We start from the raw sequence: 17,107 nt of genomic DNA on the forward strand, positions 1-17,107 counted from the left end.
TCATATTTTCCCCCCACCTCCCTCCCTACACCACCCTTTGTCCATCTCCATTCCTTCCGCTTCCCTCCTTCTACCTCCCTCCTTCTACCTCCCTCCTTCTTATGAATGTTACACTCGTAGTTTCTTTTATATTACGTGTGTTAAGTTGGGAATGCGAGCTGCTATGTGTGGATATTTTAGGCTGCTGTTCTATCCATTAAGTTATATCACTCTTCTCTTACATTATTTGTAGGTTCAGTATCCATACCAAATAATGATGGGAAATGAATAAAGATAATAAACAGATGAACAGATAAACAGTTGATGAATAATACTTGTCTTATCTCATCATATCTCTTTGTGTATCTAATTTATCTTCCTTATCATCGTTCCTCTTTTTTCCTTGCTAGTTATTTAGGTCTTTATTTTTAATAGTCCATCTGTAGATTCCTTAACATTTCTTCACGTTTATTGTTTTATTAACTTGTATTCTTTCTTGTATACAGTTGATGTATTGTTCTCAAACCACTTAGCTATTAGGTTGTTGGGTCGGGTAGGGTCGGGTCGGGTTTGAGTTAGATTAAGTTAGGTTAAATATAAATAAAAGTCATCTTTATTTCCTACTTGCATTCCTTTATTAGTTAACTCTTTATCTATGCACAGTTGTTCCTAATTACAACAACAACAACACACTGGTCACCTCGTTGTGGTGGGAGTCAGGTAATGGCCAGGGCTCACCTCCTTACTGACTTACTTCTTAATTAATAATATAATATTTACGCATCCAAAAATAGTTAAAGAAGTTCATCATTGGTGTGTGTGTGTGTGTGTGTGTGTGTGTGTGTGTGTGTGTACGGTATATTATGATCACAACAGTTAGCCTACAAGGAAAGTCACAAGCTGTTCTTTTTTTTTTCCATATTTTTTCCTGTATTTCGCGTTTACTGTCGACATGATGGTAATACGGACATATACATGCAGTTGTCTGAACGTTATGTATCGTGACCAGAACAACAGGTTACAAGAGAAAATACAGACTATAATTGTTTCGTACCTTTACCTCCATATTGTAACAAGATTAATAAAGTTTATTGAATACATTAATATGAAACACACACACATATACACCTGACCGAGTCCTCATCTAAACAGTTGTATTAGTATTATAATGGGGACAGTGTATATATTAATGGTGTATGACATCCTTCATTTAGTGATTATAGAAGGAATATACACACAGTATTGTTCACTAATTGTGTACAGTAATTTAATGAGTTATTTAGTCTCATTCATTTAAGAAAATATACATGTTAATCTTCCATTAATGTAGGTGATATTAACATAGTGTTATTACTGAAGGATAGTTAACTATCATGATGGTACAGTGTCTCTTACTGTACTCTAGTGTATTGATGATTAATTACAGCTGTACCATATATGGTGTGCCTTTCAATAGTCTTTATATAGCATATAATCTATATTATATACCTTTCCTACAGGGCTCCATGTAGGCAGGTTATTTTAGTATATATATATATAGTTACTGGTGATCTTGCCGAGGTGAGACATACAAGGTTAAGTGAGGAGAGTGGGAGGCCACATTCAGTGAGAGAGAGGTGGGCGGCCTTACTACACCACGTTATGAACACAGACAGGAGGGAGAAACATCAACTTTCAAAAGTATTATTTATATATTAATTATTAAAAATTGAAGAGGAGAGAAACCATAAAGTGTGTAAAGTTCATGACGAAATATTCGGGTAATAGTAAGTTGATGACTCTTCAGTACAAGATGATACTGTGACACATATCTTCTCGTAGTGACAACCTTCCTCGGTTTTTCTTATGGATTGAGAAGTCGTGAAAATAAGATTCTTGAAAGAGGTCATTACTAACACAACAAACTAATAACAATCATCACTGGTCAGGTCACGAGGTGTCATGAGCATTATTGTTGACAACCATTCCTTACCAAGTCATGACAGTCATTGGGTACGTCTAAAAATAGTATTTTTGTTCGGTGTGGGGTCTAATGGACCCCAGTCCAAACAGTGACCCAACCCCCAGGGGTTATGCAAGATTAAGTTAGCTTAGGTTAAGTTAGCTTAAGGTGGAAGCTATTTGGGCCACGGTCTATTTGACCTCCAACCAGTTTTATAGGAATTGTGAGAGCAGCATCTACACACCCCGAGTTAGACCCGCCGAGGATCACCCCTCGTCTTGCTTTCTTGTGTAGGCGTGAAAGAGAGAGTACAGTAGCCACAGGATCAAAGCTTTACGGTTTTTGGGAAAAGTTAATCGGAGTTATAATTATCTTGTAAGGGTTGTTCAGCCCAGGAGCAGGATGTTGAAGTCTCAGGACACAAGGCAACAAACCTGTACTGAATGTCAGGCAACTGTACAAGACTACAAATAATGCTTCTCACCCTGGCCAGCACAAGTCGTGTTTCTCACCCTGGCCAGCACAAGTCGTGTTTCTCACCCTGGCCAGCACAAGTAGTGTTTCTCACCCTGGCCAGCACAAGTAGTGTTTCTCACCCTGGACAGCACAAGTAGTGTTTCTCACCCTGGACAGTACAAGTAGTGTTTCTCACCCTGGCCAGCACAAGTAGTGTTTCTCACCCTGGCCAGAGAAGTAGTGTTTATTACTGCAGCAGTCGTGTGACACAAGGCCAGCCTCGCCAAGGTCACGAGGTCGACATTATTGAGTAACTTAGAGTTTAATACAAATAACCTCATACAGGTAAACATATGACTCAGCAAATTACACTGAAATTATATAGTTCATGTCAAACGCTGGTTCTGTGACGGTAGGCATTTGGTGCTACTGAAAAAAATTATGCAGTTAAATCCGTCTAGTGTATGAGACACGTATATATAAAGACGTGTGTGAGAGAGGATGGACGGGGAGGGTATGGAAAGTGACAGTGGACCAACATTCAACCTAACACTCAAGTGATAGGGACCACTCAAGTAACGAAGTATGTGGAGGAGAAGGATGGTACCTAGTGGAGAGAGAGAGTTGGGCGGGTCACAGCCCCACCACACCACACTCTTTGTTATCCTTGACTTTGCATTGTGAGACTTACCAACTGTTATGATCTTGACCAATATTAACCTACATCAAAGGTATATTTTTTTTACTTTAAAGAATTTGTATTGTTTTTGGAGCTTCGACATGGTATATTTCATCTCATCAACATTTAAACATTGGGATATTTTTACTCGTTTGGGATTTTACCATCATGGAAACTGATCTCTCCATCTCCGACTGTTTACATTATAGGCAACGTGTTTCTTAGCCTTGGTGGGAGAAGTTGCTGTAGATATTATGTTGAACTGTTAAGTGCCAGTGTTAGTGCCTAAGGATGACACTACTGGGTTTTAGTCTTTATCTGAAGTGGTCAAAAGTAGGGGGGGGGAGGAGGGGTAAGGGGGGGGTGGACGAGACTTTTTTTATACTCATTATTACACCTTAGTTTATCACCAGCTGTATGTTACATGTGGCGTGTTACCAGCAGTGTGTTACCAGTGTTGCGTTACCAGTGTAGTATTAACAGCAGTGTGTTACCTGTGTAGTGTTACTAGTGTTGTGTTACCAGTGTTACGTTACCAGCGTTGTCTTACCAATGTAGAGTTGCCAGTGTTGTTACCAGTGGTGTGTTCCCAGCACTGTGGTACCAGTGTTGCGTTACCAGTGTTGCATTACCAGTGAAGTGTTACCAGTGGTGTGTTACCAGTGTTGTGTTACCAGCAGCGTGATACATGAGTACTACTAGATGGTATAAAAAAGAACTGTTACTGTTGTGTGACCAAAGGGGAGTTATTTGAGGACATGAGATCATAAGAGACGAGAGAGATGGATTAAAGACGGTTCTTTGGTAGCATATCGTAGTATGGTAGTATAGTAGTATCAGGCCACGTATTGCTTAAGAAGTAGTTGATTACTTAAGCAACGTTAGATGATGGTGGTGGTGTGGGCCAGGTAGAGGGTGTCAGAGGTGTGTGAGGTATGTTGTTAGGAGAGCCAACCCTGCAGTGGGCTGGACTGTCTGGCACGGCGACGACGACCCAAGTTGCAGATCTTAAAGTGACACATTACTGTAAAGAACAGAAAAAAACAAACATTGGAACCAGTTAGTGTTAATAATGTTAGTGATGTTAATCCTAGGATGTTTAAAGGTTAGTTATGTTAATCCTAGGATGTTTAAAGTTAGTCTGGAGAGCTGAGGGTGTTTACAACCAGCGTGCATCTGTAATGAATAAAGTTTAGCATTGTTAGTAATAAAAACAACAGTTAAGTTATTCGTATATTTAGTAAAAACTACCAGACCAAAGGCTAGATTATTAGTATTAAGAAGGACTGAGTTAACTCTTGAGTACACGCTCCTGTTACTCAAGGGGAAAAGTTATATTGTGGGCATATGGTTTAAAATATGTACTCAAGGGGTTCATTCGTCTCAAGGGATCAAGGCAGGTCCAGGGTCACAGATCCATGGTCACAGGTCCAGGGTCGCAGGTCCAGGGTCGCAGGTCCAGGGTCGCAGATCCAGGGTCGCAGGTCCAGGGTCACAGGTCCAGGGTCGCAGGTCCAGGGTTACAGGTCCAGGGCCACAGGTCCAGGTAACAGGTCCAGGGTCACAGGCCCAGGGTCATAGGTCCAAGGTCGCGGGTCCAGGGTCACAGGTCCAGGGTTGCAGGTCCAGGGTCACAGGTCCAAGGTAGGTCCAAGCAGTCCAGGGTCATAGGTCCAGGATCGCAGGTCCAGGGTCACAGGTCCAGGGTCGCAGGTCCGGGGTCACAGGTCCAAGGTAACAGGTCCAGGTCCAGGGTCATAGGTCCAGGTCGCAGGTCCAGGGTCACAGGTCCAGGTCAGGCAGGTCCAGGGTCACAGGTCCAGGGTCACAGGTCCAGGGTCGCAGGTCCAGGGTCACAGGTCCAGGGTCACAGGTCCAGGGTCACAAGGCCAGCTGTCTGAGCATGTGTCGAGTATCAAGATGTGTCGAGTGGATGTCAAGTATGTGTCGAGTATTAAGCTTGTGTCGATTAAGTATCAAGTATGTGTCGAACAAGTGTCAAGCATGCGTCGAGCAAGTATCAATCATGTGTAGAGCAAATATCATGTAAGTGTCGAGTATCAAGCATGTGTTGAGCAAGGGCCAAGCATGTGTCGAGTAGGTATCGAGAATGGAAGAGGCAAACATAAAACTGGAGGTGGCGAAGCAAAGTGTTGATATCAGAGGAGAAAATGGGAGACTTTGGTTGATGGGATGACCAAGAAGTGACGGTAAAGATGTTGTAGGTCAAAGGTGAGAGAGAGAGAGAGAGAGAGAGAGAGAGAGAGAGAGAGAGACTTTCTACTGTACATGTATATGATATTTTACGTGCTGTTGAAATAGACGTGTCCCGGGATTGTGATAGCTAAAGGTCACGCACAGACACACACACACACACACACACACACACACACCACCCGAGAATTGCTGTTCGACACCACAACCGCATCCAGCCCATACATGCACGAACTGATCGCTATAAGAACAGCCCAGTCCCAACCATCGTAAAAATTATCAATAACTTGTAATAAACCAGTGTATTCACTCCCAGTAAACACTACTCCTTGCACTGTCACTATGTTGAACTGCCCTGTAGTTTGAGCTTTTCCCCATCTAGTTATTATATATCTTATTTATATCACTTATGTTATTTGTATATTATTTGTAATTCGAAACCCATTCCCCAATTATGTAACTGTATATTTTCAGCCTTCTGGCTGCCAAGCTCTTTCATTAAACCGTTAATTATTATTATTATTTACACCACGTGAGGTCCCTCATAACACCATTTGTGAGGGAACTACTACACCACGCGAGGTCCCTCATAACACCATTTGTGAGGGAACTACTACACCACGCGAGGTCCCTCCTAACACCATCTGGGAGGGTGTTACTACACTACGTGTTTGCTGTTCAACACCTACATTAATCTGTATGTTTATTGGATGTTCCTTTACCTTTCTCTAATGAAGCCTTTTGTCAAACTACCAATGTATGTAATATGTCATTTATGTCCAATTTATATTTTCAGCCTTCGGGTTGCAGAACTTTTTCGATAAACCGTTATTATTATTATTATTAATTATTATTATTATTATTATTATTATTATTATTATTATTATTATTATTATTATTATTATTATTATTATTATTATTATTATTATTATTATTATACACACACACACACACATTATTTTCACGACAGTAAGGACAAACAAAAAGACTATTTTTTAATTTTCTTACATAAGAATGTTTATTTATATCCCTGAAAATTATAAAAATCATTAGTCTTATTTCTAGATAGTTATATCAAATTAATATGTTACATCAAATACTGTACTGCATGTATATACATTGGTCGAGTTGTACATATAAACTACTTATAGGAGAAGCAAATAATGATGGTTTTTACGAGTCATATAAACAAGTGCATCTTAGCGGGTCTTATAAACAAATGCATTTTAGCAGGTGTTATTTTACAATTTGAATCCACATGTTTTAAGGGAATTTGCTAAAAACTAGACAATTTATTTGATTGAGAGGAAGGGAATGAAAGAAAAAACAGGAAAATCAATGAATAGCGGGTAGGGAAGAAAGAAAGGGGAAAGAAAGTTATAGCAAAGTGGCTACAGGGAGAGAAGAAGAGAAAAATAAATCAAAGAAAGAAAAGAAACAAGAAAATATGTAGTAAATGGGGACTGAAAGCCAGGAAGAGGAGAGCTAAGAGAAAATCGAAACAAAAAATGGAAGAGGGAGAGAGGAAGATAAGACAGGTTCAGGCAACGATGATAAAAGAGGAAGAAGTAGAACGAATATGAGCAATCTAGTAGGAGAATGAGGAGTGTGGTACAGACGCACAGTTTAGTATGAGGTATAAAGGTGGGAGGGACCTCTCACTGCCGGAAACAATGACGGAAAGACATAGACAGAGACTCATAGACAGAGACAGTACTTGACGGAAGGTGGGGATCCTGTCACGTATACAAACAATGAACCGATTTTAGGTATCAGAGGAACGACTTTGGCGGGGTCACTTACAGATCAAATGGGACCCAGTCTTAATAGGCCCTAACCTAACCTAACCTGGGATCTGTAAAGACCTGACTTTCTATCATCCAACAGGGCAAAGGAGGAGAAAGAATAGGAGGGAGAGGATGAGAAAGAGGAGGTGAGAGGAGGGAGATGAGAAGACAGGGAGAGGAGTAGATAAAGAATAAATTTTCAGGTGAAGGGCAAGGAAGTTTGCTAGGTAAGGTGGCTAGGGAAGGTTGTAAGTTAAGATGGCTGGGATAGGTGGCTAGTTTAACAGCTTACGTAGGGTGCCTATCTATAGTGTTTAGGTAAGGTGGCTAGATTAGGTTCTTCTCGTCGTTTAGATGATGTACAAACACCTATCCTCCTCTTGTCTATCCCAGGGGACAGAACTTGGTAACGAGGACACACGGCAACGATACTTCTGTAAACAAGTGAAAATAAACAAAAAGGCAACAAACAAGTAAAAGAAAACAAAAAATAAATCGTTAGAGCAAATTGTATGGAATAGGAAAGATTCACTAAACAGAAAATAAGGACGAAGAATGAAAATAAACACAATAATTATGTATATAAATAAAACTAAGAATTAAAGTGGACGAGGAAGAAATCATACAATAAAAATTATATAACTCAATAAAAGTAGATTAATCACCCTAACGGAAATATGAATAAAATAAAATTGAAAATGAACAAAATGACATAAAAAAGAAACAAATTAAACAAGGAGATAAAATAAAATAAAATACAATAAAATCACATTATAAACTTGGCATTACAAACAATAATACTTTACCATGAATTAAACAAAGTAACAAATATTAGAAAATGGATAAATATTAAACACAAAAATAAAGAGAAAAAACATAAGAGAATAAGTTGGAGGAAACTGCAGCGGGCCTTTTGGCTCATTCTGGTCAGTCCATTTTACACCCAACCCCTATCGCTCATATATCCATCCAACCTATGTTTGAAGCTATCCAGCGTGTTCGAGTTAACGATGTTTGGTCACTTGTTCCACTCGTCCACTACTCTATTTCCAAACCAATGTTTACCTATCTCGCGCCTAAATCTAACTTCGCCTAATTTAAAACCATTGCTACGAGTTCGCTCCTGGTTGGATAGTTTGAGTACTTTGTTATATCACCTTCGTTTAGTCCCGACTTCCATTTATACTCGATCTTATCGCCCTTCACTCTACGCTTTAACCTGTCTCTGTACTCAAGGTTCCTAATGCCCGGGATTAATCTTGTCATTCTCCTTTGAATTCTTTCTAGGGATTCTATATCCATCCTGTAGTATGGTGACCAGAACTGAACTGCGTAATCCAAGTGAGGTCTCACAAGCGCAAGATATAGTTTTAGGATAACCTCTCTAGACTTGTAACTAACACTCCGTTGTATTAACCCAAGTACTTTATTAGCCTTGTTTCGAGCTTGTAAACCCTTGAAGAGAATGAAACGAACCACTGAACGAAGCAACGGATCCCATTTTCCACGCCGTCTGTTGGAGCCTTGACATAACTAACCACATTGTTTATCATGTAGTACGCCTGGGGTGAAGATGACTCCCTTAGAACGCACTCAATGTTCTCCATACCCCCACGTACCCTGATAGGTCGATTATGTATCTCACGCACTCTTTATGTACCTTCCCCACCCCCCTTATCACCTTCCTCATGCAAACTAAAGTTCACGCGCACACACCCTGTCTACACACCCTCCACTTACTCTCCACACGAACTCTACTCACTCTCCATACACTCACTACTTACCCACACACACTCTACTCACCCTCATACACTCTACTAACCCTCACACACTCTACTCACCCTCATACACTCTACTAACCCTCACACACTCTACTCACCCACACACACTCTACTCACCCTCATACACTCTACTAACCCTCACACACTCTACTAACCCTCACACACTCTACTCACCCTCACACACTCTACTTACCTACATACACACACTCACATACTACCCACCTCTCTTCTGCTTGGGTTCGTTCAAGGTGAGTTGGGTGAGTTGAGTCCTGGAGGGCAGACCGCCAGCATCAGCCTCTCGTCCACCTCCCTGGGTTGGGTCGTCGATCGCCGCCTCCTGATCCAACTCTCCCCAGGGCATGACACGATCTGACGGCGACGTTCCTCCTACGACAGGACGAAACGACCGTAAGATCTGCTGCAGGTTTTTATTGCTGTCTTCTGGCTGTTGAGAAGGAGAAACAAATAAAGATAGTACGTGATGATTTATTATATAGATTTACCTTTGTGTATGTGTGTGTCTGTGTTTATCTGTCAATTTACTTCATATTGGTATCTGTCTATTTTTCGCGAAGAAGAGAAGGAAGAAAAGGGGAGGGGAGGGAAGGGGAGGCTCCCTGTGTTTATTGACACACGTGTAGTGGTGGACCTGACACCTGTGCGACAAGTGGTCAATGATCACAGGAGATCTGATCCGAGTTCTGTGTCTGTCTGTCTGTCTGTCTGTCTGTCTGTCTGCCTGGCCATCCATCCGTCCGTCCGTCTGTCTGTTTCAAACCTTTCAAGATACAGGATTGTCACACAACACCCATTCCCCAACACACAAACAGTTCACCTAAGAGTGCCAACACAGACACACACAAACGCTCACCCAGCACAAACAAAGAAATAGTTAGGTTGGAGGTGGCCAGAATGCAACAAACTTTAGATCAATTCAGTTCATTATTATCTCTTAAGAAAGTCTCATTATCTGGCAAGAGATCAAATTAAGAAGCGTAATGGTGAGCCTCTCTCTGGTAACTATTGTAACGATCAAAGTTAAACGAGTAATCGAGTCGTGTTTGGATGTAAAAGTAGACAGGCCTAGAACACACACACACACACACACACACACACACACACACACACACACACATGGCACATTCTCTTCTTGTAACACCTCAGCTCAACGCACTACTGGCTGGCTATTCTCGCCGCTAACCTTATGAGTAATTAGACCCCATCAAAGAACTTTAAAATGGTCAAGAATCTTACTTAAATTTTCTCTTTAATTCGGTATTCTGTTCTTGGCGCCATTAAACTTAACCTATTCTTTTATGCAACAAAAGAATATATATTTTTGGTTGCTGGTTTTGAGTTATTCTAAGAGGATATATATATAATTGGAATTATTTAAGGAATGTGTTTTATTTACAGGTTTTTGGTGATTTGAAACATCAATATTTTCAATCGCCTTTTAGTGAAGTTTGCATCATTAAGTAATTTCTTTCTTAGATATGTGTTGTCAACTTTCAGACACCCGCCTTCACTGACTTCACTGGTGGGTGTGTGTGTGTGTGTGTGTGTGTGTGTGTCTCCTTGACTTTATCCTGACTGGTAATAATAATCACTCTGGAGGTATTTCTCGCGAATGTTGTTGTTGCAGGATAATACGAAGACGACCTCCAGTTTTTATTAAAGTTTATACCAAGTCTATAATCATTTATATATCGAAAAATTAATATAGATAAACACAACACCGAATAATACTAACAATAAAATAAGACTAAAAATCTCATCAATAGTATAAGACTCAGGGAGTATAATGACCACATTTGGCCTTATATAGAAATAAATCTACTTCATTGTTCTGTAGACACACTTGAGTAAATCTTCCTAATGAGGGCCTCCAGTTGACCGGACTCCGCCTGTAGGGAAATCATACGTGGAGTTTGAGGTAGTGAGTGGAGCGTGGTGAAGGAGTCTTCCCTGTACTGTACTGGAGGCTTTACAGCTACTGTGCTGGTCTGCTGTCAAGCCTTGCTTTCAATTCACTCGAAGAATTTTTTTTGTTGTAAATATATAAGTAATTGGTCCCTAAACATGCCCACAGACGGAAATGGAAATAGTACCTGTCTGTCTGTCTGTCCGTGTGTCTGTCTGTTTGTCTCTCTGTCTGTTTGTCTGTCTGTCTATTTGTCTGTTGTTGCCAATTTTCTCTTCCTTGTAAGTATAAATCTTAATCCCTTCTCTCCCCTTCTTTCATTCTTTCTCCCCCCTCCTCCTCCTTCCCCTCTTCCCCAGCTCTCACTCTTTCTTCCTCCCTCTCCTTCTCCTCCACTTTTCTTATCCCTACTTTTCCCCATCCATCTCCTCCTCCTCCTCCTTATTGTCCCTTTCCTCCTCTCCCTCCTTCGCTTCCTTACCCACATGTGTGTGTGTGTGTGTGTGCTCACAGCCTCAAGGTCCAGACGCGCCACAAATCACGTTAAATCAAGTGAAGCAGAGAATATGAAATACCTCGGTTGTAACATCAAGACCTCCCTCCCTCCATCCCTCCCTCCCTCCCTCCCTTCATCCCTCCCTCCCTCCCACCCCATCCCTTCCTTCCCTCCCTCTCTCTCCCTCCCTCCCTCCTTCCCTCATTCCTTCCAACCCTCCTTTCTCTTCCTCTGGCTGACCTTATTATGCTAATAAAGTCACCCTAATAGAACACACTAGAGGTGGTTCTTGAGGATTGGCCACTCAGCTTCACTGTTTCTGAGGTGATTTAAAGCCCCTGTGAGGTACTGAAGCCTCTCCTCGTGTTCAGATGGTTAGGGAGGGAAGAGGGTTGGAGGGTCGGTTCCATTAACCCTTTTAGTTTATATTTTAAAAACAATTGAAATTTACCAGAAAAATTGGGATATTTATGCCTATTCAGATGTTATTTATCTCATTTATTCGATAATACTCGTCCCTCCCCTCTCCTCACTCCCCTCTCTATCCTCTTCTCACTCCTCTTTCTACCCTCTCCCTCTCTCCTCTCTCCCTCTCCCCTCCCCTTAACCTCCTCTCACCACTTATCCCTCCGCTCTCTCTCCTCTCATCCCTCACCCCTCCCCGCTCTCCCCTCTCACCCCCCTCTTCCCCCTCTCCTCTCCTCCCCTCACCCCATCGCCAGCGCTAAAGTCACACAGAATCATCTTGTAAATCAACTCTGTAAATAACTTTTGTAAACACAGATGAGTTTAATTTACATACTGCCTCAGCACAATGTTAATTTACTCCTGTGTGATTAGTTGCCTGTGTAGAGGTGAAGCGACCCGGAGAGGAGAGGAGTATATGGGTGAGTGGACGAGAGAGAGAGAGAGAGAGAGAGAGAGAGAGAGAGAGAGAGAGAGAGCTGTTCACACACATAAGAACATAAGAATGGGGGAAACTGCAGTGGGCCTATTGGCCAATACTGGGCAGTCTCGTTTACACCCAACCCCTGTCGCTCATATATCCACCACCACCACGCAAACGACTTCAAGGGTGGAGGTTGTTAAAACTCTTGCACACGCACACACACACACACACACACACACACACGCACTACTGGACGATCGTCCAGCTATGATACAATGATATGAGTTATTAAGGATATCACCTTCGTTGGTGAGCCCTGGGGTGACTCGAGAGACCGATACGGGACCGACAGGGTCATCCATAGATGTTGCACGTGTGGAGAACTACATCTAGTGCGGGAGGGGCGGCGACAGCGTCTTTCCGGCGCTGGCTCTTGTCTGCCTCAGTATGCAGTCGGGCTAACTCGAAAGTATTGACACCTTCTCGTATGGTGCTCCTCCAAGCGTTACAGTGTGGAGTAATCGTCTCCCAGATGAGGGGGTCGATTTGGCACTTTTTCAGGTTTGTCTCAAGACTATTCTTATACCTTTTCAGTTGCCCGCCGGCGTTACGTTTACTATTCGTTAGGTGACTGTAAGGTAGCTACATTGGCAATCTACTGTCGTCCATGCAGGTAACATGGCCAGTCCACCGTAGTTGTTCATGGATAATGGTAGCCTCAATGCTCCTGCAGTTGGTGTCAGCAAGAATGCTGGCATTTGTTCTCTTGTCTTCCCAGCGAACTCGGAGGATGGAACGTAGACTACGTTGGTGAAAGTTTTAAAGAGCCTTGAGGTGTTTCCTGCATATGACCTATGTCTCGCTGCCATATAGCAGGGTGGGGAGGACCACTGCTCGATATTCGTGCACCTTTGTAGATAATTTCAGCTCCTTACAGCTGAAGACACGGGTACGGGTTATGCCAAAGACTTGGGATGCACATTTGATCCGATGTTAAATTTCTTCATTGATGTCCAAGATGGTGGGCAGGTGGGAGCCGAAATACTGAAAGTGGGTGACATTAGAGAGGGTAGTACCGTTAAGCTGGATGGATGGTGGTGTGACTGAACCAGGGGCAGGCTGAAAGAGAATCTGAGTCTTTCTTACATTCACCTCAAGGCCAAAGTGTGCATACGCATCTGCGTAGGTGTTCATGCTCTCATTGTGAGCAACAAGGGTGAGGTCGTCTGCATACTGGTGTTCAGTAATGGAAGCTGCCAACGCCCTTGTTCCAGCCTAGAGTCATCTTATGTTAAAAAGACCCTTCTTCCGGTACTGGATGTCCACCCCACCGGCTAGATTGGCACTGTCACGATTAAGGAAGGCAGCCAAGAAAATGGAAAAGAGTGTTGGTGCCGGTACACACCCTTATTTTACCCCCGTTTGGATGGGGAAGAACGCAGACTGGGTGCCATTGTACAGGACACTGCCGTTTATGCTATCGTGTAGTTGCCTCACAATGGCGATGAATTTTGGTGGTTAGCCAAAATGGCTGAGGGTCTGCCAGAGGGCTTCCCTGTTGACCGAGTCGAAGGCCTGGGTTAGGTCAATGAAGGCCATGTACAGGTCACGACGCTGTTCTCTGTACTTTTCCTGTATCTGGTGGGCAGCAGAGATCATGTCAGTGGTGCCACGCGATGGTCTAAAGTCACATTGATATTCTGGGAGGAGGTTTTTCCACCACAGGAAGAAGTCTGTTTAAGAGGACTCGGGCGATAATCTTGCCAGCTATGGACAGCAGCGAAATCCCGCGGTAGTTACCGCAGTCTGATCGGTCTCCCTGTTCTTATAAATATTGACGATGGAGGCGTCTTTAAGAGCTTTGGGGATTTCCTCCTTTTCCGATATATTCTCCATGGGAGAGTGGAGACGGCTGGTAAGCAGAGGCCCTCCTGCTTTATACACCTCGGCTGGGATTCCATCAGGCCCTGAGGCTTTGTTATTTTTCATTTGTCTGATGGCAGTAGCTACCTCATCTAGGGATGGAGGATAGCTGAGGTGGGTTAGCTCTCGATGCTGAGGGACCTGCTGGATAGTCAAGACATCCACATCGGTGTTTCGGTTGAGCAGCGAATGATAGTGCTCTTTCCAGCATTGAAGGATGCCTTCTTCATCTTTAATTAGGGAGTTACCATCGGATGAGCGGAGAGGGACTGCACCATGAGTGACTGGCCCATAATTTTTTATAGTGGAATTGAAAACTTCGCTCATCTTTTGTTGATCTGCAAGTTTTTGCGTTTCACATGCTTCAATTTTAAACCAGTCATTCTTTAGATTGCGAAGTTCGCGCTGGGCCGCCGCTTTCTTCTTGCTGAAGGTATCAGCTTTGGTTCGAGACGGAGGGCTGTTCTGGCAGTCAGTTAAAGCAGCACATTTATCATCGACGAGTGCACTGATTTCATGATAATTTTCATCAAACCAGTCCTGGTATATTGTTTCGATCTGGATGAAGGTCTCTGCAAGTTTTTGCCATGACAGTGTCGAAAATACCCAATTCAGCACTAGGATTTGGGTTGTTTGTTGTCGGGTTGTTTATCAGCCCATGTTTGAGCTGCTCTCTGAAAGCATGTGCTATCGCTGGATCATCCAAACGGTTAGTGTTAAAACCTCTTCTGGAGGTTTGTTGCCTTCACCATTTTGGGGCGACGTGAAGTGAGAACTTGGCTCTGACAAGCCAATGATCAGTGTCGCAGTGGTCTCAACCACGCCTGGCTCGGAGTGATGAGGACATCTCGGCGATCTCTTTCTCTGACAATGATGTAGTCAATGAGATGCCAGTGGGTGTTGCCACGAACCCATGAACTTGTCGGCCTACCTGAAAACAAACACACACACACAAACAGACACACACATGTACGTTCGTGGGATATACGTACACTTACACCTCCAAGAGAATTTGTTTGGTTAGGGCAGGGCGGTGTGTGTGTGTGTGTGTGTGTATGTATGAGTACAAGAGTCTTAACTACCTCCACCCGTGTAGTCGTTTGCTTCGTGGTGGTGGTGGATGTGGGGAGGGGGGCCTGTACACCCCCCCAACACCCTCAGGGACATAACACAAGAGTTGAACTTCACGGAAAGAACAATGTTTTCTGGACCACAAGAGACCAACTGGATATCCCGCGCTCCTTCCTCCCACCACGGAAAGTTTGGTCATGTTAAGACGAGCATTCCGGTAACTCTCTCCCCCCATTCTCTTCCCCCATCCCATCCCTCTTAAACCCCTTCCCTCTTAAACCCCTTCCCTCTCCCACTCCCTCTTCTCCCATCCCTCCCACCCACACCCCCTCCTCCCAACCCTCCTCTCCCACCCTTCGTTCTCCCATCCCTCCCTCCTCCACCCCCTCCCCCACCCCTCCCTCCCCCCTCCCCAACCACCCCTCACTCCTCCACTCTCTCCACCTCCTTCCTCCACTCCCTCACCACTCTTCCTCCCTGCCCTACCCCCCCATGCTCCACCTCTCCCCCTCTCCCCCACTTCTTCCCTCCCTCCCTCCCCCTACCCTTCCCTTCCCCACCCTCTTCTTCCCCCTTCCTCTCCATCACCACAGGCACACAGAGGTCACCTACAGGCACCCACAGATATACACAGACAACCCCGGGGCAATCACAGTCACCCACAGGCATCTCGGGGAACGCACAGGCACCCCGGGGCACCCACTGGCACCCCAGATCTATTCATTCTTTCATTCACTACCACCAGCATCCAACTTCTCCCCACCAGCATCTAACTTCTCCCCACCAGCATCCAACTTCTCCCCACCAGCATCCAACTTCTCCCCACCAGCATCCATCATCTCCCCACCAGCATCCATCATCTTCCCACCAGCATCCATCATCTCCCCACCAGTATCCTTTGTCTCCCCACCAACATCCTACCTCCCTTTCGTCTCCCTTGAAGCTGTCTTATGGAGGACTTGTTCCCTAATCCTCTGCCAGATGAAAAAGTTTCTCGCTGGTATGATTTATATAGAGAATGATTTGGGGTATTTTTGGGTGTCGTGAGTGTTTGAATGTTTGTTTTTATGTATTATTGATGTTTTTTTGTGTGTTTTTGTAATACGTTATAGTGGTGTGTGTGTTTTAAATTCATTTCTTTCTGACTTATATTGTCAAAACGACACGCACACACCTGACTCACCTATCCAAAACAACACACACACACCTGACTCGCCTAAAATAACAACATATATATGAATCTTACCTGGTCAAAATGATAGCCATCTGGATCTCTTCGGGGCAACACACTGTCATAATCGTAGAACTGGGAGTAGTCAAGTTCACCTTCATCACCTTGCAAGTAATCATTATATGGGGTGTGAGTATCGTCATGAAGGGCCCGTTGCTGTGCTTGGTACCTCCTCACACTACGGAGTCTCTCGCCGTATCCTGGATAAGGCTGGACTCGTGCCACCAGCACCAACGATACTACTACCACCACGAACCACCTCAGTGACCACCCGTTGTTACCACCACCACCACCCTGTTGCTGCTGTTGTTGCTGCGTCCGGGAAACCATTACTATAAGAGAGAAAGAGAGAGAGAGATTTTGTTATTTCATTGTTTAGAGAGAGAGAGAGAGAGAGAGAGAGAGAGAGAGAGAGAGAAGAGTATATTGGTCAAAAGGGGAGACGAAGGGAAAATAGAAACTCATATTGCTGAAAATGAGAGGGAGCGAGAGAGAGAAAGGAGGGAGTAGGGGCAGGATTAAAGGACAGGGGAAGGAGTAGCAAAAACGAAGGGAGAAGGAATGAAAGGATGAGGGGGAGACTAGAGAGGATGGGGGGGGTTGTTGAAAAAGCGTCAGAGAGGGAAAATAAGATGGACGAAGAGGGAGGACTGGAAGAAGAAGGAATAGGAGGAGATGAAGAGAGAAAGTATGATGGAAGGTGGGTGTGTTGGTAAGAGAAGTGGAGGGGGGGTG

General features: G+C 43.8%; 1 protein-coding gene across 1 annotated transcript in view; it reads right to left on the reverse strand.

The window, feature by feature from the left end:
- Nucleotides 1-608: 608 nt before the first annotated feature.
- The window catches only part of LOC121878478, a 43,628-nt gene continuing 27,129 nt past the window's right edge, over nt 609-17,107 (reverse strand). The window contains exons 2-4 of the mRNA XM_042384724.1: nt 16,388-16,704; nt 9,061-9,283; nt 609-4,080 (exon numbers count right to left, since the gene is read on the reverse strand). Of these exons, the coding sequence (XP_042240658.1) occupies nt 3,998-4,080; nt 9,061-9,283; nt 16,388-16,702 (621 nt within the window). The 5' untranslated portion in view covers nt 16,703-16,704 and the 3' untranslated portion in view covers nt 609-3,997. The remainder of the gene's footprint in view (nt 4,081-9,060; nt 9,284-16,387; nt 16,705-17,107) is intronic.

The sequence above is a fragment of the Homarus americanus genome, unplaced genomic scaffold (assembly GCF_018991925.1).
Source record: "Homarus americanus isolate GMGI-L3 unplaced genomic scaffold, GMGI_Hamer_2.0 scaffold41027, whole genome shotgun sequence".
NCBI classification, from domain to species: domain Eukaryota; kingdom Metazoa; phylum Arthropoda; class Malacostraca; order Decapoda; family Nephropidae; genus Homarus; species Homarus americanus.